The sequence below is a fragment of the Odocoileus virginianus genome, chromosome 6 (assembly GCF_023699985.2).
Source record: "Odocoileus virginianus isolate 20LAN1187 ecotype Illinois chromosome 6, Ovbor_1.2, whole genome shotgun sequence".
NCBI classification, from domain to species: Eukaryota; Metazoa; Chordata; class Mammalia; order Artiodactyla; family Cervidae; genus Odocoileus; species Odocoileus virginianus.
The window spans coordinates 58,463,568-58,489,232 of NC_069679.1; the positions used below are offsets into that span (position 1 = coordinate 58,463,568).

A 25,665-nucleotide genomic window follows, 5' to 3' on the forward strand; every position below is an offset into this window, starting at 1 on the left:
GTCTGTAAAATGAAGAAAATTAGGAAAGCTGGGCTATTGCGTTCCCCTGCCTCTACAATTCCATGGCATGATTCCTGCAATTGTGATGAAATAATTGAGAAAACCTGATGACTCAGTTGGGTATGAGAAGGTAACTGAAGGGTGGAGAACTTAAGATAACTTAATTTTTGAGAATGCAAGACAAATGATGCTCTTAATAGAAATGAGGCAACATCAAAGAGGAGTAAGTTTAAGAGCTCTGTGCCTTCTTTAAAAATCAGAGGTGGAAATCCAGCAGCTGGAGATGAAGTGCATTCCTGCTGATTTTACTTAGACTACCTTAGACACTCTTCAATTTTGTCAGTGTTTCTTTCATTTCTTTTAGGCCAAACACAGCAAAAAATTGACCAGTCTTTTTTTTTTTTTAATAAGTGCTTAGTTAAATGCTTTATTGTGAATATGTATTAATCCAGACTGCTTAGTAAAGCATTTTATGCCCATTTTAATAAATTAGGTAATATTTATTAACTCTAAATGAGTTAGAAGTTTAGAAATTCTTTTCAGCAGTTTTAATAGTCCCTCTCGGGTTGTCTTCCTTTGGGAGTAAAACTGGATGCCTGAATACTTGGAGCCTTTGCTGTATGTTTTAAATTTGTACTTCTTTTTTAAAAACTTTTTAACATTTATTTTTATTTGTTTTTGGTTGCACTGGGTCTTTGTTGCTGCGTGTGGGTGTTCTCTGTTTGTGGTGAGTGGATGCTTCTCTCTGTTGTGGTGCCAGGACTTCTCATTGTGCTGGCTTCTCTTATGGAGGAGCATGGGCTCTACGCATGTGAGTGTCAGCGGTTGTGGCGCATGGCATTAGTTATTCCATGACAGGTGGGATCCTTCCAAACCAGGGATCGAACCTGTGTCCCCCTCATTGGCAAGTAGATTCTTAACCACTGGGCAACTAGGGAAGTCCCAGATTTGTGCTTCTTGACTGTAAATCATTGTAATTGTGCCCATGTCTCTTTCATATATGTAAGTCATATCTTTTGAAATATCAGTGTCTTCTGGGAATTACCTTTTAATTTTTTTTAGTGTGTGGTGACCTGAGCCTTTAATAGATTTCATTAACTAAATGACTCATGTGCTGACAGCAAAAAATAGGAATTTATCTTTTTAAAAAAATCAAGAAAATTCACCTGCAGCAGATTGCCACTTGTAGGTATTTCTTCTAGTGGTTCAGTATAGCTTACTTAACAGACTTTTTTTTCCGTTTTTATTTCCAGAGCTCAAAGCATGCCTGTTTTTAAGGAGGTGAAGGTACAGCTTTTGGAAGATGCAGGCACAGAAAAGGATCCTGTCACCCAGGAGAATAGAATTTCACCCAGTGGAATTGATTCAGCTACGACTGTGGCTGCAGCAACTGCCGCTGCCATTGCAACAGCAGCTCCACTGATAAAAGTATATCTCTTTCTTCCTGAATAGTCATAACTTCTTTGTAAAATGTAAAAGGCACTGATTTTGTAATTGTTGTGTCCAGCCATTGACTAGGGACATTCTCATTGTTCTCTCTGGTTATGTGTTATTTCTCAGAAGTTCTGAGACTTAACTCTCATCCCTATGTTACTGCTAGAAAATCCTGGATTCCTTCGTTTTAGCATTGGAGTATCTTATCTTGGGAGCCACTCAGTCTTGGGTAGCTGGGATGGCTGGACATCCTTATTTTAGAGCTAGAAGAGACCATACAGATCATGTGTGCAAAGCCCTCCATTTGTAACTGAGAAGATTGAGAAACAGGTCAGAGTCAGTGTCAGGTCTTAGAGCTAATAGGTGGGAGAGCCAAGACTGCTGACCAGACTCAGCCTCAGGTTAGTGAAGTATCGAAACCTACTTTGTTTTACTATTTCCTGCTTCTTAACTTCCATTTAAGTATTTTTAATTTCCATTATTTACTTTCCACTTAAGTTCCCTTCAGTTCAGTCACTCGGTTTTGTCTGACTCTGAGACCCCATGGACTGCAGCATTCCACGCCTCCCTGTCCATCACCAACTCACGGAGATTACTCAAACTCATGTCCATTGAGTTGGTGATGCCATCCAACCATCTTATCCTCTGTCTTCCCCTTTTCCTCCCGCCTTCAATCTTTCCCAGCATTAGGATTTTTTCCAGTGAGTCAGTTCTTCGCATCAGGTGGCCAAAGTATTGGAGTTTCAGCTTCAGGATCAGTCCTTCTAATGAATATTCAGGACTGATTTCCTTTAGGATGAACTGGTTGGATCTCCTTGCAGTCCAAGGGACTCTCAAGAATCTTCTCCAACACCACAGTTCAAAAGCATCAATTCTGCAGTGCTCAGCTTTCTTTATAGCCCAACTCACAAAAAACCATAGCCTTGACTAGATGAACCTTTGTTGACCAAGTAATGTCTCTGCTTTTTAATATGCTGTCTAGGTTGGTCATAACTTTTCTTCCAAGGAGCAAGGGTCTTTTAATTTCATGGCTGCAGTCACCATCTGTAGTGATTTTAGGGGCCCCCCAAAATTAAGTCTGTCACTGTTTCCAGTTTACCCATCTATTTGCCATGAAGTGAAGGGACTAGTTCTGATAGACAGAGTGCCTGATGAACTATGGATGGAGGTTCGTGACATTGTGCAGGAGACAAAAATCAAGACCATCCCCAAGAAAAAGAAATGCTAAAAAGGAAAATGGCTGTCTGAGGAGGCCTTACAAATAGCTGTGAAAAGAAGGAAAGGGGAAAAGGAAAAAAAAAAAAAATCAAAGGGGAAAAGGAAAGATATACCCATTTGAATGCAGAGTACCAAAGAATAGCAAGGAGAGATAAGAAAGACTTTCTCAGCAATCAATGCAAAGAAACAGAGGAAAACAATAGAATGGGAAAGACTAGAGATCTCTTCAAGAAAATTAGAGATACCAAGGGAACATTTTATGCAAAGATGAGCTCAATAAAGGATAGAAACAGAAGCAGAAGATATTAAGAAGGGGTGGCAAGAATACACAGAAGAACTGTACAAAACAGATCTTCACGACCCAGATGATCACAATGGTGTGATCACTCACCTAGAGCCAGACATCCTGGAATGTGAAGTCAAGTGGGCCTTAGGAAGCATCACTACGAACAAAGCTAGTGGAGGTGATGGAATTCCAGTTGAGCTATTTCAAATCCTGAAAGATGATGCTGTGAAAGTGCTGCACTCAGTATGCCAGCAAATTGGGAAAACTCAGCAGTGGCCACAGGACTGGAAAAGGTCAGTTTTCATTCCAATCCCAAAGAAAGGCAATGCTAAAGAATGCTCAAACTACCACACAATTGCACTCATCTCACAGGCTAGTAAAGTAATGCTCAAAATTCTCCAAGCCAGGCTTCAGCAATACATGAACAATGAACTTCCATATGTTCAAGCTGGATTTAGAAAAGGCAGAGGAACCAGAGATCAAATTGCCAACATCTGCTGGATTATCAAAAAAGCAAGAGAATTCCAGAAAAACATCTATTTCTGCTTTATTGACTATGCCAAAGCCTTTTACTGTGTGGATCACTATAAACTGTGGAAAATTCTTCTAGAGATGGGAATACCAGACTACCTGACCTGCCTCCTGAGAAATCTGTATGCAGGTCAGGAAGCAACAGTTAGAACTGGACATGGGACAACAGACTGGTTCCAAATAGGAAAAGGAGTACGTCAAGGCTGTATATTGTCACCCTGCTTATTTAACTTATATGCAGAGTACATCATGAGAAACACTGGGCTGGAGGAAGCCCAAGCTGGAATCAAGATTGCCAGGAGAAATATCAATAACCTCAGATAAACAGATGACACCACCCTTATAGCAGAAAGTGAAGAAGAACTAAAGAACCTCTTGATGAAAGTGAAAGAGGAGAGTGAAAAAGTTGGCTTAAAGCTCAACATTCAGAAAACAAAGATCATGGCAGTCCATTCCCATCACTTCATGGGAAATAGATGGGGAAACAGTGGCTGACTTTATTTTTCTGGGCTCCAAAATCACTGCAGATGGTGATTGTAGCCATGAAATTAAAAGACGCTTACTCCTTGGAAGGAAAATTATGACCAACCTAGACAGCATATTAAAAAGCAGAGACATTACTTTGTCAACAAAGGTCCATCTAGTCAAGGCTATGGTTTTTCCAGTGGTCATGTATGGATGTGAGAGTTGGACTATAAAGAAAGCTAAGTGCCGAAGAATTGATGCTTTTGAACTGTGTTGTTGGAGAAGACTCTTGAGAATCCCTTGGACAGCAAGGAGATCCAACCAGTCCATCCTAAAGGAGATCAGTCCTGGGTGTTCATTGGAAGGACTGATGTTGAAGCCGAAACTCCAGTACTTTGGCCACCTGATGCGAAGAGCTGACTCATTGGAAAAGACCCTGATGCTGGGAAAGATTGAGGGCAGGAGAAGAAGAGGACGACAGAGGATGAGATGGTTGGATGGCATCACCCACTCGATGGACATGGGTTTAGGTGGACTCTGGGAGTTGGCGATGGACCGGGAGGCCTGGCATGCTGCGGTTCAGGGGGTCACAACAAGTTGGACACGAGTGAGTAACTGAACTGATGGGACCGGACGCCATGATCTTAGTTTTCTGACGAAATAAAAATTCTTGTGGGAAATTTGATATTTTTTAAGAGAAAAAAGATCTAGTTAAGGATAGCTATTCTGCCTTTTATCTGTGGTTCTAAAAGGCTTTAGAAGCATCAGAAATGTAGAGGGTAGAAGCTCTGGTTTGATAATTTCTCTATACCAGTTCACTTTATATAACCTTTCTAATAATTGAGCATATTTTTGATGTCTGGATACTTTTGTTCTAGGTGCAGAGTGAGTTGGAAGCAAAGGTTAATTCTGTTACAGAATTACTCAATAAGCTACAGGAGACTGATAAACAGTTACAACGTGTTACAGAGCAGCAGACAACCATGCAGAATAAACAAGAGACACTACACTGTCACGATCATGAAAAACAAATGAATGTGTTTATGGAGCAACACATTCGGCATCTTGAAAAGCTGCAACAACAGCAAATCGATATTCAGGTATCTGTAATAATGCGACCACACATCCCATGACCTTTCATCACTCGGATCTCTAAGCTGATTGATTACTCCAGTAGTTCATCTCCTTGGATTGTAACAGTTTTAGTTCTTAAATAATGGTTTGTTTGTTCATGATTCTTTTTTTCTATGTGGAAAAGAAGAACTTTGCATGTTCTAGTTCAGGTGTCTAGCTTTGTGAGCCCTCTCCTTCTAATTGTCTTTTTCCTTCTTTCCTGATATTTCTTTTCATGGCATTTTAAAGGGCTTATATGGCATTGCAGTTTTCGGTTTATATCAGTGGTTCTTAGCCTGGCAAAGTGCTTTAGAGTCATGCGGAGAGCTTTATAAAAATACACATGCTTGTACTGGTCAGAAATTCTGAAATAGCAGGTCTAAGATAGGCCTGGAAATCCTTGAAAGCTCTGTAATTCTGATACACACCCTTGGATGAGAATCACCTAGTATACATATTTGTTTCTACATTTACCTAGTTAAAAAGAATGAACATTCTTATGCCTTTTGAATGAGGCACAGGGCTATTAAAGAAAGAGTTATCCTCACAGAGAGCTAATAGTATAGTGTATTTTGAAATTTCCGAGTCCTTGGATAGTACCCAACACTCAGGTACTCAGATTTTTTTAAAAAAGATTTTTTTGAATGAGTGAATGACCAGCATTGTAAATGCATTGTTTTTATTTTACCTCCCCCCCACCCCTTATTACTGGCAACTTGAATTTCCCAGGTGATGTCAGTGCAGGAGATGCAAGAGAGAGGGTTTGATCCTTGTGTTTGGAAGATACCCTGGAGTAGGAAATGGCAACCCACTTGAGTATTCTTGCCTGGAAAATCCCATGGAGAGAGGAACCTGGCAGGCTATAGTCCACGGGGTCGCAAAGAGTTAGACACAACTGAGCACACACTCCTAATACTCCTTAAAAACTTTTAAAGATAAAATAAAAATATAGCATTCAGAAGTATATACAAAAATAAGCTTATTATAGCCCAGTATAACATCATAGCATGAACTCTAATATCCTATAATTTTTAAGACTTCCTAATAGGGTTTGTCTTGAAATCTTGATGTGATTGATATTATTTTAGTTGGAATGATTATGGAGTATAAAATAAAGTTTTAGTAAGTACTCCGTACATTGCTAAAATTGAGTGTGTAGCACGTCAACTGAAGAGGCCAGGAGTGGGCCTGTCTGGGTGCTGGTCCCCAGTCTATAGAAATCTTTGCTTCTCTGAGCCTTTATTTCTTTACCTAGAAAACATTTTTATTTTTGTTGTTTAGGATAGAATGAGATTACACATTTGAAACGCACATTGACTTCTTTTTTTTAACATAGTTCTAAGTGCCTTTCTGCCATTCATTTATCCTTCCATAAATAAACACATAATTTATTAACTTTATCATTTTTGAAGAATGAAATCTTTTGCTAATTCATATATCTTGTTTGTGGAATTTATAACTACAGAGAAAATTGAACTTATGACATGTAAGGTATTTTCAGTTAATGCTTAATGAAATGAAATTCTTTGAATCCATCCATCTGTTTTATGTAGAGGGATCTCAGCACACTTTTAAGAATTCTTTTTGTTTTGTTTTGTTTTGTTTGCCTAGCATAAGACTCTCTTAAAGTCATTTTTATTAGTTACAATATGTGTACATTTCAGATATTTTAATAAATAGTGTTAAAAACTGTGTTGTCACTGTGTTTTCCATTTATATGTAAATGGATATTTTACTGCTGCTACTATGTAAAGCTACGGTTTTATTTTAGTGCTTTCTACCAATGGTTTTTAAACCTTTAAATAAAATCTTATCATCGGTATTTAAAAGATGAGATGTTTTGGTTTTAAATTCTCTGGTTTAAGTAGAGGTCAAGGGCTACGGTCACTTTCTCCTGGTTCTTTCTTAGAGAGAGTGTCTCTAGGAGACAGGAGTGTCTCAGTGTCTCCTGAGCCATCAGGAGTGTCTGATGAGCCGTCTCTGAGGTGAAAAGGAAGAAACTGAGGTTTAGAACCAATGATCAGGGCCGTACTTTAGAGCCAGACGTAACCCAAGTCTTTGTGTTACTGTATCTTTCCAGTGGCATTGCTCCTACAGTGAGTAGTTACATGTAATGTTTATATTGTTATTATTTATTAAATCTAATAGATTGTTTTCAAGTCCTCTAATAAATTTCAAGATATTTTGTCATCTAACTCTTTCAGGTGATGTTTGAAATTAACAAGGTTATTTTGTGTTTTCTAGACTCATTTCATCAGTGCTGCACTCAAGACTAGTAGCTTTCAGCCTGTTACTGTACCTCCTCCTATAGCAGTGGAAAAGTATTCTGTAAAACCAGACCATTTGAATTTTGGTAGCAGTAACCTGTCTTCACATAATGTCTTTACTTCCAAACAAGGTAAAAATATGTAGTTCTCTATGAATGAAAGATGCCAGCTATGAATGTTCTTTGCAGTTTGTAAGCAGAAAACTTATTTACTAGGTTATAGGAGACTCTATTTTATAAAATTAGGGATTTTTTTTTTTGGTCAAGTAATTTCTAGATTATTTTGAAACTTGTTCAGCCAAGTTATGGATCATGTCCTATTTAATGGTTTTAATTAATAACTTTCATAAATTGTCAGAAGCACTTCTACATAGATTGAGAAAAGTTTTGCTTATCTAGCAGACCTAGGTTCAATCTCTGGGTTAGGAAGATCCCCTGGAGAAGGAAATGGCAACCCATTCCAATATTCTTGCCTGGAGATTTCCATGGACAGAGGAGTCTGGAGGGCTACAGTCCTGGGGGTACAAAGAGTCATACATGACAGCAACTAACATACACACGGCACTGAAAATGCTTGTCAGCAGTTCACCAGTACTCTGACAAACTGCATACTTACTGTGGTTCTTCATTCTGTCAGGGGAGAAACCATCTGAGTACAATTATAAACTATTTCTAATATTTTCAAAGAGTAATACAAGTCTATTTTAATGAAATTTGAAAAAATCTCTTTATAGTAACAAAGGAATACACAACTTCTTTGTGTTAAACCTTTGGAATTTAAACTCTTATCAAAAAACGTATCTCCGAGTTACTGATATTTGAATAATGAACTGATGAAAATCAAGAGCCTGTGCCTTTAGTGATATATAAGATCCATGTAGTACATTATACCTGACATTTGATTTGTTTGGACATTGTTATACTACAGACATATTAAAGGCAAGTCGCTTTTTGTCTCCCACAGGTGTGTGGGCCTTAAACTTTTGTGAAGTAACGTGAGTCATTTTTTAGGTTGTAAAGTGGAGAAGATGAAGCACAAAGAGTTTATGACTGCCTGCTCCAGGTCTCCTGGCCTGAGAGCGGGAGTGTCAGAGCTGTAGCAGGAGCTCAGGTTTCCATGCTCACTGTTTATAGCTGTCAGTTTGTGGGCTTCCCTGGTGGCTCAGTGGCAAAGAATCGCCTGCCAGTGCAAGAGACAAGTGTTCGATCCCTGGGTCAGCTGAACAAAAGCAACAATGTGTTTTGTGCTCACTAAAGTGGGATCTCTAGATCAAAGTGTATAAAAATTTTGAGACTTGCTATACTTAGTACTGGGCTTCCCTGGTGGCTCACTAGTAAAGAATCTGCCTGCAATGTGGGAGGCCTGGGTTCAGTCCCTAGGTTGGGAAGATCCCCTGGAGGAGGACATGGCAACCCACTCCAGTATTCTTGCGGAAAATCCCTGTGGACAGAGGAGCCTGGCGGGCTACAGTCTATGGAGTCACAAAAGAGTCAGACACGACTGAACGACTAAGCACATGTACTTACCAGATGGCCTTATCAGTTTTCATTGTCGTGAGCAGTGTCTAGCTTTGCCGTTTTCAACACAACTTAAATAGCACTGAATATTGTCATATTTTTTTCTTACTTATTAGGTTTAAGTATAAAGTATTTATAGTTTATATTCTTTTGATTTCTAGTGAGGATGAAGTTATTTCTATATATTTGTTAATAACTTGAGTATCCTGTATAATTTTGGTTTTATTTTTTAAAAATGGGGAAGAATAATATTATAATTTAAATTTTTTTGAAAAGTAAGTTAAATTTATTATTTTCTTAATTTTCTGTTGAAGCACCTTCAAGAGAGGTTGAAGATACAACTTTTGATAAACAGAAATCTCCTTTGGAGACACCAGCACCTCGCAGATTTGCTCCTGTTCCTGTTTCAAGGGATGATAAAATATCAAAGAGGGAAAATCCTATAGAAGAAAAAGAAAATATGGAGCTTTCATGTCGTACAGGTAATAAAGCAGTTATAATTAGCACACACTACTTTTATTAGGGGCTTTCCTGGTGACTCTGTTACTGTGCTCTGCTCAGCCATTTTCAACACTTTGCAACCCCATGGACTGTAGCCCACCAGGCTCCTCTGTCCATGGAATTTTCCAGGCACAATACTTGAGTAGGGTTGCCATTTCCTACTCTGGGGATCTTCCTGACCCAGGGATCAAACCTGCATCTCTAGGAAGTCAGCAGTAAAGAATCTGCCTGCCAATGCAGGAGACATGGGTTTGATATCTGGGTTAGGAAGAGCCCCTGGAGAAGGAAATGGCAACCCACTCTAGTATTCTTGTCTGGGAAATCCCATGGACAGAGAAGCCTGGTGGGCAATAGTCCGTGGGGTTGCAGAAGAGCTGAACACGACTAAGCGATTAAACAACAAAAGCAACAACTTTTGTTAGACCTATCTCAAGTTAGGAACAGATTTCCACACTTATGATTTATAAGTCCCTCATGTGGACTTCCCCTGGCTCAGTGGTAAAGAATCTGCCTGCCAAGCAGGAGACACGAATTTAATTCCTGGGTCAGGAAGATCTGATAGAGAAGGAAATAGTAACCCTAACCCAATATTCTTGCCTGGGAAATCCTGTAAACAGAGGAGACTGGTGGGCAACAGTCCATGGGGTCTCCGAGAGTCAGACAACTGAGCACCTAAAAAAAAAACCAGCAAATGAACTGAAGTGGGACCTCTGTTTTTAATATTTTTCTTTAAGTGACACTGGGCAAATTAAGCTTCTTTTGACTCTTTGTAGAAGGAGTTGGAGATAAACCTTTGTAATCATTCTATCTTCTACAAGTTATTATTTAAACCTTTAATGAAAAATATGTTATTAATAAAAAGTAGTGCATTGTTGAAAGTAAGCTGATTATCATGTTTACTTATATTATTTTTAAGTGTGAGTTTGAATAATAAAACTAAGAAATTTAACATTTATTATCATGTTCAGTTAGAAAAATGCTAATAACTTTTATAAGTGACAAGAAATAATAACTTTTTTAGATCTTTATAGTATTTATAGTAAAAGTAAGCAGAAATGTTGAGTATAAGCTTTCATTTTTGGAACTATTTAAATGCATTCAATCTTGTCCTGGACACATTTAAAGACTCTTAAGTAATTTAAAAAATATAATCTTTATTAAGTAAACCAACCTTAACCACCAAAAGAATTGATAAGTAGTCTCATTAAAGATGAGGCTAAAAGGAAGATTCAGCCAATACTAGTTATGAAGAAACTGTTAAATCTCCTTTTTACTGTTTATAAAAATATTTCTGTATAGAGGGCTTTGCCATGATGTTACTTCTCATTCATACTCCTTTTTCTTCTGTAGTGGAAATTAATTCAGGCCTAAACTTTTACAAGTATAGTTTCCATGAGTTATAAATATTTGGTTTTTGATGTATATGTAGTCTACCTTGCAGAGTGAAATGAGTAGATCATTACCATGTGAAAATAATTTAGTACAAATATATGTGAGCTATTATATAAAAGAGGAATGAATTAGTACTTGAAAAATGATATATATTTCATGTATTGTAGGAAGTGTGGGATTATTGGAACAAATTCTGAATAACCGTGATTCTTTGACGAGAATAAGTGAATCTTCAGACAAAACCTCACTAGCTAGGTCAAAAATGGGATGGAATCCTGAGAGGAGAAACAGGTAAAAACAAGATTGGAATACAAATCAGATTGAACAGAGTTTTTTTTAATATTTCTAAAATTTCTTTAGGAATTTTAATGGATTTATAAGATTGCTTTTAAAAATTGTCTTAGATTTAGTTACCATTTTCTTCTGCTAATATATCTTTCCTCTTTTCTACAATTATACAGTGTGTGTGTGTTTAGTCGCTCAGTCATATCCGATTCTTTGTGACCCCATGGACTGGAGCCTGCCAGTCTCTTCTGTCCATGGAGATTCTCCAGGCCAGAATGCTGAAGTGGGTAGCCTTTGCCTTCTCTAGGGAATCTTTCCAACCCAAGGTTCAAACCCAGGTCTCCCGCACTGCACGCAGATTCTTTACCATCTAAGCCACCAAATGAATACATCTAATTTTCTCAAAATGTAGATTATTTACTATTCATTTCTGATTAACTGATATCTGGGATTTGCTTCAATAATAATCTGTTGCAGGGTGGGGAAAACCAGGTTGGAAGTATAAATGAAATGAAGATAGCCGTGAGTTAGTTATTGATGTAGGTAAATAAGGTATATGGAGGTCATTATACTACTCTTTCTACTTTTGTGTTTGAAATTACATTATATTATAAAAAGTTTTTAAAGAGTCAAGTAAATAGTAAAAGTCAAGGTATAGTCAGCCACTATAATTTTTTCTTGAATGTCATGAAAACTACAGTAACGAAAACTAAAGAAGCTACGTTTTGTGTAATCTCATGAGACATTGTACAATTTTAGTTTGTTACATTTAGTGTAATTACTGATAAAGTAAGATTTATGTCTGTCATGTTGTTATATGTTTTTATATATGTTAGGTCTTTTTTTAATTCTACTATTCCTCCGTAGTGTCTTTTTTTAAACATTAAATAGATATTTTCTAGTATAACATTTTAATTCCCTTACTGCTTTTTTTTTATTATTTCTTTTAAAAATTATTTTCTCAGTAGTTGCCCTAGGAACTACAATTAACATCTTAATTTAAAACAATCTAGTTAGGATTAATACCAGTTTAATTTCTACAGGATTCAGAAACTTGACTGCAATATAGATTGATTCCCTCCTCTTTTCTTTCTGCTATTATTATCATACAAATTATGTCTTTATACATTATAAGCTTGTCTCTACAGCTTGATAATTACTGTTTTACACAGTTGTCTTTTATATCAGATAGAAGGAGAGAGTTATAAACAAATAATTTAATACTGTATTTTATATTTACCTATACAGTTAACTTTTACCCATACTCTTATTTCTTCATGTGGATTTGAGTTAGTGCATAACGTCCTTTTATTTCACCCTAAGGGACTCTTTTTAGTATTTACTATAGGGTAGGTCTGCTAGTGATGAATGCTCTCAGTTGTTTTTATCTGGAAATGTCATAATTTCTATCTTTGAAGCATAGTTTTACTGAATGTAGAATTTTTGGTTGATACTGTTGTCCTTTTAGTGCTTTGAATATATCATTTTACTACCTTCTAGATTTCATTATTTCTGATGAGAAATATACTGTTAATCTTACTAAGGATACTTTGTATATAATTAATCACTTTTATCTTAAGGATTCTGTCTTTGTCTTAGGCTTTTGACAGTTTGATGTGTCTAAACGTGGATCTCTTTGAGTTCATCCTCCTAAAATTTTGTTGATCTTCTTGGATGAGTGAATTAACATTCATTAAGTTGGGGAATTTTTTGGCCGTTATTTTTTTTACACAGTTAAATAGTACACATGACCTTTTTTTTTTCTCCTTGGGCTATGTCCTGTGTTGGTATGCTTGATGGTATCTGACGGGTCTTAAGGATTTTAGTTTTTTTCATTCTTTTTTTGCTCTGTTCTTCAAACTGTGCTCAGTTGCTCAGTCACGCCCAACTCTTTGTGGCCCCATAGACTATAGCCCACCGGGCTCCTCTGTCCATGGAATTTCCAGCAAGAATAGTGGAGTGGGTTGCCGTTTCCTACTCCAGGGGACCTTTCCAATACAGAGATCAAACCCGAGTCGCTTGCATCTCCTGCATGGGCAGGCAGATTCTTTACCCTAGCACTACTTGGGAAGCCCATTCCTCAAACTGGATAATCTCTATTAACCTGTCTTTAAATTTGCTGATTCTTTCTCTTACCAATTTGAATATGCTGTTTAGCCTGTCAGGTGAATTTTGCGTTTCAGTTGCTGTATTTTTCAACTCCAGAATTTCTCTTTTTTAAAAAAATTATGTATTTATTTTTGGTTGCACTGGGTCTTTGCTGCTGCTTGTGGGCTTTCTCAGTTGTGGGAAGCAGGGCCTCCTCTTTGTTGCGGTGTACAGGCTTCTCATTGTGGTGTCTTCTCTTGTTGCAGAGGATGGTCTCTAGGTCTGTGGGCTCAGTAGTTGTGGCACGTGGGCTCTGTGGTGCACGGCCTCAGTGGTTGTAGTGCATGAGCTTTAATTGCTTCATGGCATGTGGAATTTTCCTGGACCAAGAATGGAACCCATGTCTCTCACATCAGCAGGCAGATTCTTATCCACTGTACTACCACAGAAGTCCAATAGCTTTTATCTTTTTTGATATTCTTTGTTTGATGAGACTTCATTCTTATTTATTTATTTATTTTGGTCTTGCCCCGTGGCTTGTGGAATCTTATTTAGTTCCCTGACCAGAGATTGAACCCAGGCCTTCAGCATGGAGTCCTAACCACTGGACCACCAGGGAATTCCCAAGACTTCATTTTTATTTTTGTTGTTGTTGTTCAGTCTCTTAAGTCATGTCTGACTTATTGCAACCCATGGACTCCTGCACACCAGGCTCCTCTGTCCTTCACTGTCTCCCAGAGTTGGCTCAGATTTATGTCCATTGAGTCAGTGATGCTATCTAACCATCTTATCCTCTGCCACCCTCCTTCTCCTTTTGCCTTCGGTCTTTCCCAGCATCAGGGTCTTTTCCAGTGAGTTGGCTCTTTGGGTCAGGTGGCCAAAGTATTGGAGCTTCAACTTCAGCATCAGTCCTTTCATTCTTTTGAAAAGTGAAAGTATTAGTCGCTCAGTTGTGTCTGACTCTTTGCAACCTCATGGTCTGTAGTCTGCCAGGCTCCTCTATCCATGGAATTTCCCAGGCAAGAGTACTGCAGTGGGTTGCCATGCTGTCCTCCAGCTCTTCCCAACCCAGGGACTGATGCTTTTCTCTGATTATAGTAGCTAATTTATGGTCTTTCTCTAGTTAAGTCCAATATTTGGAGTTCCTCAAGGATAGTTTCTACTGATATTCTTTTTCCTGTGTCTGAGTTCTATTTCCTACTTCTTTGTATCTCACAACTTTTTGTTGAAAAAGGACATTTAAAATGATTTAATGGGCCAATTCTGGAAATTAGATTCTTCCATCAACTCCCACCCTCCCACCAGGGTTTGTTGTTATTGCTGGTTGTTGTTGTTGTTGCTGTCTAATGATTTTCTTGGACTAATTCTATAATTTTTGTTCTTTATTATGTGTAGCAAGTCTCCATTTGGTTAGCTAAGTCAGCTAATGATTGAAAGATTTTCTAACTATTTTGAATGCATAAGTCTCACTGTCTTTGCCGAGCGGCTGTGTGTGTGTGTGTGTGTGTATACACTGGGAAACACCTTCAGTGCTCCAACAGTATGTAAGCCTGTCTTAATCCTAACTTCCTACTTGTACAGAGTTCATGGTAAGCCAGATGTGAAAGATTATGCCCTTCTTAGCTCATTCTTGTGCATTCATATAGCCCTGTACATGCATGTGACCTTTTAAAGCCCCAGTAGTGTTTCGGAGCTTTTCAGACTTCATCGCAGGGACTTACCGGGCAATTCAGTGGTTAAGACTCCACCCTCCAGTGCAAGGGGTGTGGCTTGGACCTCTGGTCATGTTCCACATGCCACGGGGTGTGGCCGAAAATTAAAAAAACAAACAACTCCATCATGGACATCTCCTTCCCCAAGTTTTTGGCTTATTGTCCACCCTCTTTGTTTGCTTCAACTGGTATGACTCCCTCAGGCAGCTAAGATGTTAAACAGTTGCCACTGTTTTAAAAAAATGACCGTGGGATGGGATTTCTCACTGAGTTAGATTTAAGGAGAAACCTTGTGAATATGACTTTTTTGAGGAGCTCCACACTTCTTCCACCCTTTTAATGACTGTGAGGCTGTTGGTTTTCACAGCTACAGTGATTATGAGGCTGTTGATTTTCAAAGCTACTCACAGTTGGGGAAAGGCCTCTGGGAATAGAGCAATTTAAAATATCATAGAGCTTGCTGTTCTTGTCAGTCATTTTTGTTAAGTAACTATTCCTTGGGTTACAAGCTTTTGTTTAATTTCCACCATTCTGAAAAAGCTGATTTGGCCATTTTTGCTAGTGTTTTGTCTGCTTTTATTCAGGAGTAGATTTTTAGAGATTATTACTCTACCATTCTAGGAGTGCTTCTGCATGTGAGTTTCTTCAAAGGAAAACCATTTTCTGCTCTTTCCCTATTATTCTTAAACCAATCTGGTCGGAGTAATTTTGTTTCTTGCAATTTTTGTGTTTTGTATGTTTAACCACATAATTGACTGATTCTTTGTACAATTTTAATGGGACCCCTTTAGAATTCATATAACTAAGAATGTATCAAAGATTTATATCATCAAATGTTTACTGCATTTATGACAATTTAGGAAACTTTACTTTGAAATCTTTTACAGCATTGATACTATAGCCACTCAAAGATTTCCTTCCTATGAAGAACTAGGAACAGCTAAAGTGACTGTGCAGAAGTCTGATGATATTCTTCATGAACTTGACCAAAAGAGGAAAGAAACGAATAGCATGCTCCAGGTAGAGTGCGAACAAAGTCATGAAATTAATGACGAGCAAAGGTAAAAATTATGAAGAAATAAAGTTACCAAGACAGAGCAGGAGGAGGAGGAAGACAGAGCGCTGAAATACATGTCAGCCCTTGTTTCCCTTACAAAACTTTTCCAAAAGCCCTCGTCAGGTGATTTCTACTTACTACTCCTCGGCTAAGAGTGAGTCACATGGCCAACTGTCACTCTCAGGCTTCTGTTGGAGAGGAAGGAAGGCCGAAGGGGAATGTGAATGGCCCTTGTTTATCCAGTTCATATTGTCTGCCCTGCCTACCCAGAGCCAACTTGCTCTTAATTTGTTTAGCTTTCTTCACCAGAGAGCTTTTATAGAACTCTGAACTACTTTGGGCTTCCCAGCCCCATTTCACGGAACATTCACAGTATACACCTAAATGGAGAGAAACTTTAGTCGCCAAGTATTCTTTTATAGCTCTTCAGCTAGACAAATTCATTCCTTAAACTGGTGTAGTATATGCCCCAAACTATATTAACAGCTTTTATGTGGATTAAAATATGAATATAAGTTTTACATATTGATATTCTTGCCTTTTTATCTTTCAAGTTGAAAGAATCTCAGATGTCAGGGCTTGCTGATCGTCCACAGAATTCCATTAAGCTTCAGATAACAAATACAAGATCTGTATTGAAAGATGCTGAGAAGATTTTAAGAGGAGTACAAAATAATAAAAAAGTACTTGAAGAAAATCTGGAAGCTATAATTCGTGCAAAGGATGGAGCTGCCATGTATTCATTTATCAATGCTCTATCCAACAACAGGTAGGACAGGGTGTTGGCATCCCAAGGTTTTTTATGAGACTGCCAGTTTACAGGCTCTCTTCATTTTTTTCTAAGCACGTCCTTTTGCTTTAATGTGTTTTGACGTTTAGAAAAGATTCTTCATTGCCTTTGATAGTGTGGGCTTATTATAAAGTTGGAATTTGGATATACACATGCTGCTGCTATTTTTCACAGGTGTTAATTTTCCCTTTAATTTTTTTTTTCTCTTTTTGGTATATATTTACTGGAATCTACATATGCTTTGCAGGCATCCTTGAAACATTTGATTAAACTAATAACTTTGGGTTTTCCTTTTCAGATGAACGATATTGGACTACACAATAGATTCAAAGCTAGATAGAAGATCTGTTCTTAGAATCTTTAATGTTAATCTAAGACAATTCTTTTTTCTCTTTTGTAGAGAGATATCAGAGAAGATTCGGATCAGAAAGACTGTAGATGACTGGATTAAAACAATTTCTGCAGAAATTCAAGTAGGTATTGGAAAGAATTAAGTGAATTCTTTAGACATACCATTGATTCCAATTTATAAGTATCATAGCTATTCTCAAAATATTCCTTATAAGTCCACTTATAAGTCTTAATTTCACTCTATCACCCATTGTACTTATTAGTAATAAATTCCATTTTATTCAACTGTGCTTTGTCTCATGAATTATATTATGGCTCTTAACTGGAAAATTATAGACAATAACTAAGATATGAATGATTTCAAAGAAAATTTAGCGAAAGCATTTGGAAAAGAAAGTAGACATAAAAAAGTATACTTAAGAAAAAAAGAAGACAGCAGATTTAGAAACATTGGCTTACCAAAGTAAAAGCATCAAAGTTACTTAAAATACTCCACAAAAATCTCTCAGGTTACTGTGTTTAGAGAAGTCAGTTCCAGATAGAAAAATTGCCACTTTCTCGCTTCCACACATCTTATGGTGTATCTACAGACATTAGTATTGCAAAAATCCAGGAGAGTTCTTTTTATTAGGGGGTCAGTAATTTAAAGGATATTTCTCAATATTTTATGTATTTAAGTAAGCACAACTAGGCAGGGTAACTCATTTTTACCTTGAGGTGCAAAATGTTTTTTTCCCGACTGTAAGATTGTGTGTATATGCTTACTCACAGGTGTAGCAGGATGAAGTGTTAGTTTGGTTTCCATAGCAGTAAACACTAAAATACACTTTTTTGGGGGAGCGGGGGGAGGTTATGTGTGTGTGTGTTGTTTTGTTTGTTGTCTCTTTCTTTTTTTTTTTTTTTTGTGGCTACACCATGCAGCTTTTGGGATCTTCCTTTTTTGACTAGGGTTTGAATCTGGGCCCTTGACAATGAGAGCAGAGTCCTAACCACTGGACCACCAGGGAACTCTCTAAAATACACTTTTAAACACTGTTGTTTTAAGAATATGTATCTCTAATACAGTTACAAAGAGTTTATTTATATTAGCTGCTATGTGATGCATCAGAAAAAAAATTGACCTAAGGGTCAAAAGACTTGGAGTTCACGTCTTATTCTTCAGATGACCAGCAATATATGTCACTCTGTAACAGTAGATTTCATGCAAAATATGCTTCTTTAAACCTTCAAGTAACTTCTAATTTATAAATATTTCAGAGCTTTATTACAAAATTTTTACTTTTTGAAAATTTATTTTTTAATTTAATTTTTGAAGTTACTATATTCACATAGTTTAAACATCAAAAGGTATAAAAACCTCTATGATGAAAAATTGCCCTCTTACCCCTGAAGATCATCTACTGTTTCTCATTCCTCTGCTCCATAAAATACTAGTCTTTTAAATTTTTTGCTTATTCTAAAAAGAATTTTTATTCACATGTAAACCAATATCATTTATTTATAAAGCTTTTAAAACTGCTAAATCATATTTCTATAACAGTAGGAAAAAATGGGCTTCCCTGGTGCCTCAGCGGTAAAGAATCTACCTGCCAGTGTCGGGGCCACAGGAGTTGTGGGTTTGATCCCCGGGTCAAGAAGATCCCCTGGAGAAGGAAATGCCAACCTGCTTCAGTATTCTTGCTGGGAAATACCATGACAGAGGAGCCTGGCGGGCTACAGTTCATGGGGTCGCTAAAGAGTCAGACAAAACTTAGCAACTAAACAACAACAACAATAACTTTGGATGTGAAGTGTTACTACTTGGATAGATTTTAAGTAATTTTAATTTTGGTTATGTTAAGGATGAACTGACAAGAAAAGATTATGAACAAAAGAGATTTGATCAGAAGAATGAAAGGAACAAGCGAGCTCACTACATAAATAAATACATAAAAACCGACACACAAGATAAAACTGTAAACAACTCTGTAATTCCAAGAAAACATTCTCAAAAACAAAAAGAGGATCATCTTCGAAATCCACCTATAAGGAGCATGCCTGCTTCAAGCTTACAAAAAGAGAGAAAAGAAGTAAGATCCTAATCTGGTTTTGTGATGTAAATGTTGCATTATTATTAAAGATATAAATAATGAAATGACTGTGAAAATGTTTTGAAAATATGAATGGCTATTCAAATGAAAACCATCTTTAACTACTGATACTTAGAGTTTTTGATATCTGTAAATAGAAATTATTGCACAAAGTATACCATTCTTTCCTTTTGAGTTGACATAGTATTTCAGTTATACTGGATTTATCTAGAAATCATCTAGTCCAAAAATTAGATTTTTTAGTTCATGGTATTCAAAATTGTATTTCATCTTTGCATGTGTACATGTGTATGTGTGTATTTTTGTTTGGTTATTTTTCAGTTTAGTAAATGTCTGTTTAGTGCCCAGTGATTGCATGGCAAGGTACTAGATGCTATGGAGGGAATTTTTTGGCTGCTCTGAGTAGTAACTTTGTTAATGCCAAACATGGACTGTTGGGCAGATTAATAAAGCATCTAATTAATTCAGTGCTTGGTGCTTAGCACATATTCAATAAATGCTACTTTTCTGTGGCATTTAGATTATGATTGAAGGTGGGATCAGAAATGTAGAAAATTATTTAAAGACTTGGTTTGTGTCATTTTACTATACTTGAAAGTTACTACTTTCAGATGTAAAATGTGTTTAAACTTTCTTTTTGGTACTGAAAATATGCTTAGTAGTGTAAGAATCTTCATGTGTCTTGGGTAAATTATTTTTGTCTTTAACTTTCATCCTTTTGAAAACTGTAAAACTGCAGTTTGGAAATTGTCTCCAGAATTCAAGAGCCATTTAATATAGAGGATTTTCTTAATCTGATCATTCTTAATATAGTACTTAAGCTGGCAAAAGGAGGTTTTAGAAAAATGAGATAAGTGTTTGATGACTATTTTGCTGATGAGTTGAATACCTTTGTGTACTTAGGGATTTTTGAAAGCAACTACAGTGGTTCAAGACAAGGATTATATGTTACAAATCTATGGAAAACCAGTTTATCAGGGTCATCGCAGCACTCTTAAAAAAGGACCATATCTCAGATTTAATTCTCCATCTCCTAAATCCAGACCGCAGAGACCAAAAGTAATAGAACGAGTTAAAGGTATGAAACCTTGTTTTTTGTGATATCAGTTTAATATATAAAGTTTCATTTTTGCTTTTTATTGATTACTTATAAATACATTCAAATTATATCATGCTTAGGGATGGAAATATTTCCTTCCAGGAGAGTAGGAAAAAATAGACCAGATTTGAAATATTGGGGGGAAAGTAGTATTAGATGGTATCTTCAGATAAACATGATAAAATTTATGAGATGATGACTCTTAAGCAATTTAAATTGTAATCTAGGGAACGCAGACTGTTCTTGCAGATCTTAGTCTGTCGTGTTCTTTATGGACAGAAAGATGAGCCTTATGCTGTACATTATCATAAAAGTGCTTGTGGGCACTTTTGAAGTTTGGTTTGTTCTCAAAGAGCCTTAAGCAGCAGAAGTGAAAAATTTTTTATCATGTTTATATACAAGTAAAAATATCTTTATCTATCACTATATGTTTTCATACCACTTGACTAGCATACTTAAATATAACACTCAGTTCGGTATTGAGTCTGTTGACTTTGGTTACGTTTTGAAATGTAGCTTGTGCTTTAGCAGTCTGTAAGCCACTTTGATAATATGCCATAACTTGTGGGTCCCAATTCATTTTCCTTTCTGATCCTGTCTTGTGAGTTGGGGGTTGCTTTATTTTTCCTTTCCTTTACAAAAGTTAATTCATCATATAGGGTGTCAGTTTATCAGATTTTATTTTAGTAGGCTTTGTGGATGATATGTACCCTAATGTTTCCTTGATTTATTAGAGCTTGCTGTTAACTTATATTTGGGATTTGGAAACTTTTGCAAAAAATGTCCCAAGGTTTTAAAATACTTTCAAATCCAAAAATCACTGTATGAATTAACTCTTTTAATGATAAAGTGATTGAGAACCTATGGATACAGCCTCCTTTTTGGACCTTGGTACCTGCCTGGAGAGCTTTTCCCATAGACCCTTGCGTGGCTCACTCTCAGTTCTTTCAATCTCTGTTCTTAGCTGTTAGCTCCTCAGAGAGGTCTATGTTGACCATCTCATCCAAAATATCATCCCCTAACCCTCTCTATTCCCTTCCTCGGCATATTGCTCTTCATAGCAGTTTTCACTGTCTGATGTTGTATTTTTTATCAGTTTTTTATTTGTATCTGTATTTGTATTTTTTATCAGTTTTTTTCCTTAAGAAGTTATAAGCTGCGTGAGTACAGTTGGTTTATTCAGTACTTGTATTCCCTTTGTCTGGAATGATGCCAAACACATTTTAAATGCTGAGAGAATGTATTTTAAATAAACTTGCAAGAAAAACATTCATTCAGTTGAATGAATGAATACTTGAGAAGGCGATAAAAAAAATTATAGATGTAATACTAAAATTTTTCTTCCTGGGATCATAAAACTATATTTACAAGTCCAGATTTATAAAATTACTCGTATATTAAAACTAAAAATGTAGTCATGTCAGGTATTAATTTAGAAAAGATTTTCATTTCTTTTCCTTTACACTTTTACTTAACTTTTGCAAGGTTTTAATAAGTATAGAATTTGATTATCCTTACATTATTTCCAAGGATAAAGTCTGGTTATTCAGAATAATGAGAGGATGAAAAAAATTTTCAATTCCAAAAATGATCTTTAACTTTTTTACACCTGTTGGAAAAAATGTTAATGAGTTAAGTAATACATGCTGAATATTCTTTCAAATCTTAATCAACAATTTTTCCTAGTCATTATATCATTTCTTTGTTTTTTCTTTTTTTTAACTTTTTGTATTTATTTTTTGGTTGCACTATGCAGCATGTGGGATCTTAGTTCCCTGACCAGGGATTGAACCCAGGTTCCAGGCATTGGAAGCACAGAGTCTTAATGGGAAATTCCCCTAGTCATTGTATCTTTTCTATCATATTATTTGCACAAGTTGTTGCATCTATTCAGAGATTGAAGAACCACAGCCTGCAGTCTCCATGCCTGTTTTTATATATAAAACTCTGTTGGAACATAGGTACACATTCATTTATGTACGTGTCTATGAGTGCTTTCATGCTACAACAGCAGAATTGAGATGTTGCCACTGAGACCACTGGGGCCAGGAGGCTAAAATATATCCTATCTGGCCACTTAAGAACAAGTTTGTCCCTCCTTGATTTATATGTTACTTGTATTTTGGGGTCCTGTAATGTTACATAGAATGAGAGCTTTCTGTGAAGAAGAGTTGCTATATTTGTAGATGTTCAAACAATATTTTAAAATATCTGCCATTGATGATTATTATAGGCACTAAAGTAAAGTCTATAAGAACACAAACAGACTTTTCTGCCACAAAACCTACAAAAGTGGATTCTAAGTTGCAACATTCTATTACTACACTGTCTCCTGGTGATCAGCAGTATTTGTTCAGCCCAAGCCGGGAAATGCCTACTTTTTCAGGTACACTGGAAGGTCATCTTATACCTATGGCAGTTCTTTTAGGTAAGACCCAACAAAATATATGGCACAAATTTAAAAATTCTATTCGGCAATAACATAACTTAAAAATGGTACTGACACAGTAGTCATGTACTTTTCCTTTATGTGTTGCTTATATTTGTGAATAGGGCTTCAGGATATGTTTTACTTTGTTTAGTAACAGTGTCTGAAATGATGCTGTGTTTTCACTCACAGGAAACATTCTTACAGTATTTTATAGTATATTGCTGTAGGTGAAATTAAAATAATGTTTAGACATGTCATCAAAGTCACTCAGTTGTGTCCGACTCTTTGCACCCCATGGCCTATACAGTCCATGGAATTCTCCAGGCCAGAATACTATTGGAGTGGGTAGCCGTTCCCTTCTCCAGGGGACTCTTCCCAACCCAGGGATCAAACCCAGGTGTCCCTCATTGCAGGCGGATTCTTTGTCAGCTGAGCACCAGGGAAGCCCATGAACACTGGAGTGGGTAGCCTGTCCCTTCTCCAGCGGATCTTCCTGACCCAGAAATCGAACTGGGTCCTCCTGCATTGCAGGCGGATTCTTTACCAGCCAAGCTACCAGGGAAGCTACACGTGTCATAAGCATTCATAATAACTAAAGAATTTAAGGATTTTGTTTGGTTTAATATCATCATATCTTAGGAGAAGTACTTTGAACTACCTTTTATGTACTTTTGGACTAAGCTATGATAAGTAAAAATTATGTAGCTGTGTGTTCTAAGCTAAGAGTTTGTTATTATTTGAGTTCTCTCAGACCCATCATTGTAAAAGTTGAACAAATAATTTTTAGTATCACCCTAGCTCTTCAAATGGAGAAGGCAATGGCACCCCGCTCCAGTACTCTTGCCTGGAAAATCCCATGGATGGAGGAGCCTGGTAGGCTGCAGTCCATGGGGTCACTGAGAGTCAGACATGACTGAGCGACTTCACTTTCACTTTTCACTTTCCTGCATTGGAGAAGGAAATGGCAACCCACTCCAGTGTTCTTGCCCTGAGAATCCTAGGGACGGGGGAGCCTGGTGGGCTGCCGTCTCTGGGGTCTCACGGAGTCGGACATGACTGAAGTGACTTAGCAGCAGCAGCTCTTCAAATCTAGTTAGCTATTTTTTCTTTTAATGTCATTGCAGTTCTTAATTTTGATGAATTATTATGAATATTTGTATATATATAATGTGAATATTTTTTTACCTTGAGAGAATTTTTTATTTTTGATATTATGGGTTAATGACATATCAACTTGGTAGCAGTCTGTTCAACCATGTCTTCTACTAAAATACTAAGCAATACTTATAAGGTCCTTACTGTGTACCAGGTATAGATCTAAGTACTTTATATAAATTAGCTTATTTAATCCACCCTATAAACCACAGAGTAATGTACAGTTTTATAAATGAAGAAACTGGGGCACAGAAGAGTTTAGTGATTTCTCAGAGGCCACATATTTAGAGTGGAGTAGATAGATTAGTTAGATTAAGACCCAGGCCATGTGATTTTTAGAGTCTGTGCTTTTAGTGAGAGCACTGCTCTCTCTTTACTTTGAAATATAGGAAAGAAATGGAAATTTGGAAGTAAAAGGTAACAAAAATTTTGATGGCTATGATAGTTACTAAATAGTAGGCCTACATGATATTTATTGGTAGTCAGACACTAGCATTTTGTTGTTGGTTTTATTTCTGTCCATTTTTGCTCTTATGAAAATTTGAGAATAAAAATAATGCATTAATGCAGTATACTTCAACTTGCCTTTGCCTTTGCCTCTTATGACCTTCAGCAAATTATGTTTCTAAACCTCTGTTTCCTCAACTGTAAAGTGTGGATAATATTAATACTTCATAGGCTTATTTAATTTAGATAGTGAATGTGAAGTGTTTAGTACATATGAGTGTCTAGTATATGTTAGTCACTGGGGAAAGGCTGACATGGTGAGGATCATGATGATAGTGATGACAGAGGGCAAGATGATTGCCAAGGGAAAGGAAAGGTAGTGCTTTCCTTTCATATGAGAATTTTAACCATAAAGATCTAGGTTATATATTAGAATTTTCTCCTATTTCTGAAATGGTTGACTCCTTTTCTCCCCCGAATTTTCTAGGACAAACGCAAAGTAATAGTGATTCCATACCACCTGCTGGGGTAATTGTAAATAAGCCACACCCTATAACAGTGACAACTTCAATTCCACCATCATCTCGAAAAATAGAACCTGGAGTAAAGAAACCTAACATAGCAGTTGTAGAAATGAAGTCAGAAAAAAGGGATCCTCCTCAGCTTTCTGTACAGGTATGCAGTGTGTATGAACAGAAAAGTTTAAGAAATAAAACCTTTGGCATAACTTCAGTGCTTAAAATCTGTTGTATTGCTTCATGAAGACTTTGCTTTCCTGATCTTTCATTCTTTAAAACTATGATATTTATGTGATATCACTATCCTTGTTCTACATGGTTTAAGCTACCTTTTCTAAGCCAGTGACTCATATCCTGGTGACTTGATGATATTCCAAAGGGAATAATTGAACAGTATGTTATCATTAATTTTTAAAAAGGCTTAATGTGTTCATATAATTAAACTTTAACCTTTACTCAAACATATATGAGGACTTGAATGAATGGGGAGAGAACTCGTATGTGAATTTTAAATATTCAGGTTGTCAATTCTTCCTAAGTTAATGTATGATTTAAGTGAAATAGTATTTTAAAAATAAAAGCCATTAATTTTTTTTTAATTGAACTTCAGGATCATTTTGATATTTGAAAGAACAAAGAGTTTAGTGTTTTGATACTGGTCCCATTTAAGAAATATTCTTAGTTTTTAAAAAGAATGTAGTATGTAATAGATACTTCATTAGTCAATGGGAAATAGGATTCTCTTAAAAGAAATGACGTATGTTATAATTGGTTAGCAGTGTGGAAATAGATCAGTTTTAGACTCTAAATTTTTACTGTATATAGCAAATGAGTTCCAAATAGGCAATAGGCTAAAGTATAGCTACAAAATATAAAAACAAAAGAATTAGAAGATAATTGCATGCAGTCCTTATCAAA

At 36.5% G+C, this 25,665-nt stretch overlaps 1 protein-coding gene across 9 annotated transcripts in view; it reads left to right on the forward strand.

Annotated features, from left to right (window-relative positions):
• The window catches only part of KIAA0586 (KIAA0586 ortholog), a 119,981-nt gene that overhangs the window by 10,841 nt on the left and 83,475 nt on the right, over window positions 1-25,665 (forward strand). For 8 of the 9 annotated variants that reach the window (XR_011488325.1, XM_070469412.1, XM_070469404.1 and 5 more), the window contains 12 exons: window positions 1,254-1,428; window positions 4,813-5,034; window positions 7,292-7,445; window positions 9,146-9,313; window positions 10,892-11,015; window positions 15,697-15,829; window positions 16,421-16,635; window positions 17,057-17,129; window positions 18,849-19,076; window positions 20,001-20,175; window positions 22,430-22,624; window positions 24,717-24,904. Coding sequence is in view for 8 of the 9 variants with exons in the window: in XM_070469412.1 (XP_070325513.1) it covers window positions 1,254-1,428; window positions 4,813-5,034; window positions 7,292-7,445; window positions 9,146-9,313; window positions 10,892-11,015; window positions 15,697-15,829; window positions 16,421-16,635; window positions 17,057-17,129; window positions 18,849-19,076; window positions 20,001-20,175; window positions 22,430-22,624; window positions 24,717-24,904 (2,050 nt within the window). In the remaining variant the exon portion in view is untranslated. Of the gene's footprint in view, window positions 1-118; window positions 224-1,253; window positions 1,429-4,812; window positions 5,035-7,291; window positions 7,446-9,145; window positions 9,314-10,891; window positions 11,016-15,696; window positions 15,830-16,420; window positions 16,636-17,056; window positions 17,130-18,848; window positions 19,077-20,000; window positions 20,176-22,429; window positions 22,625-24,716; window positions 24,905-25,665 lie in introns of those variants that run through there. The other variant, XM_070469411.1, reaches the window with a different exon arrangement.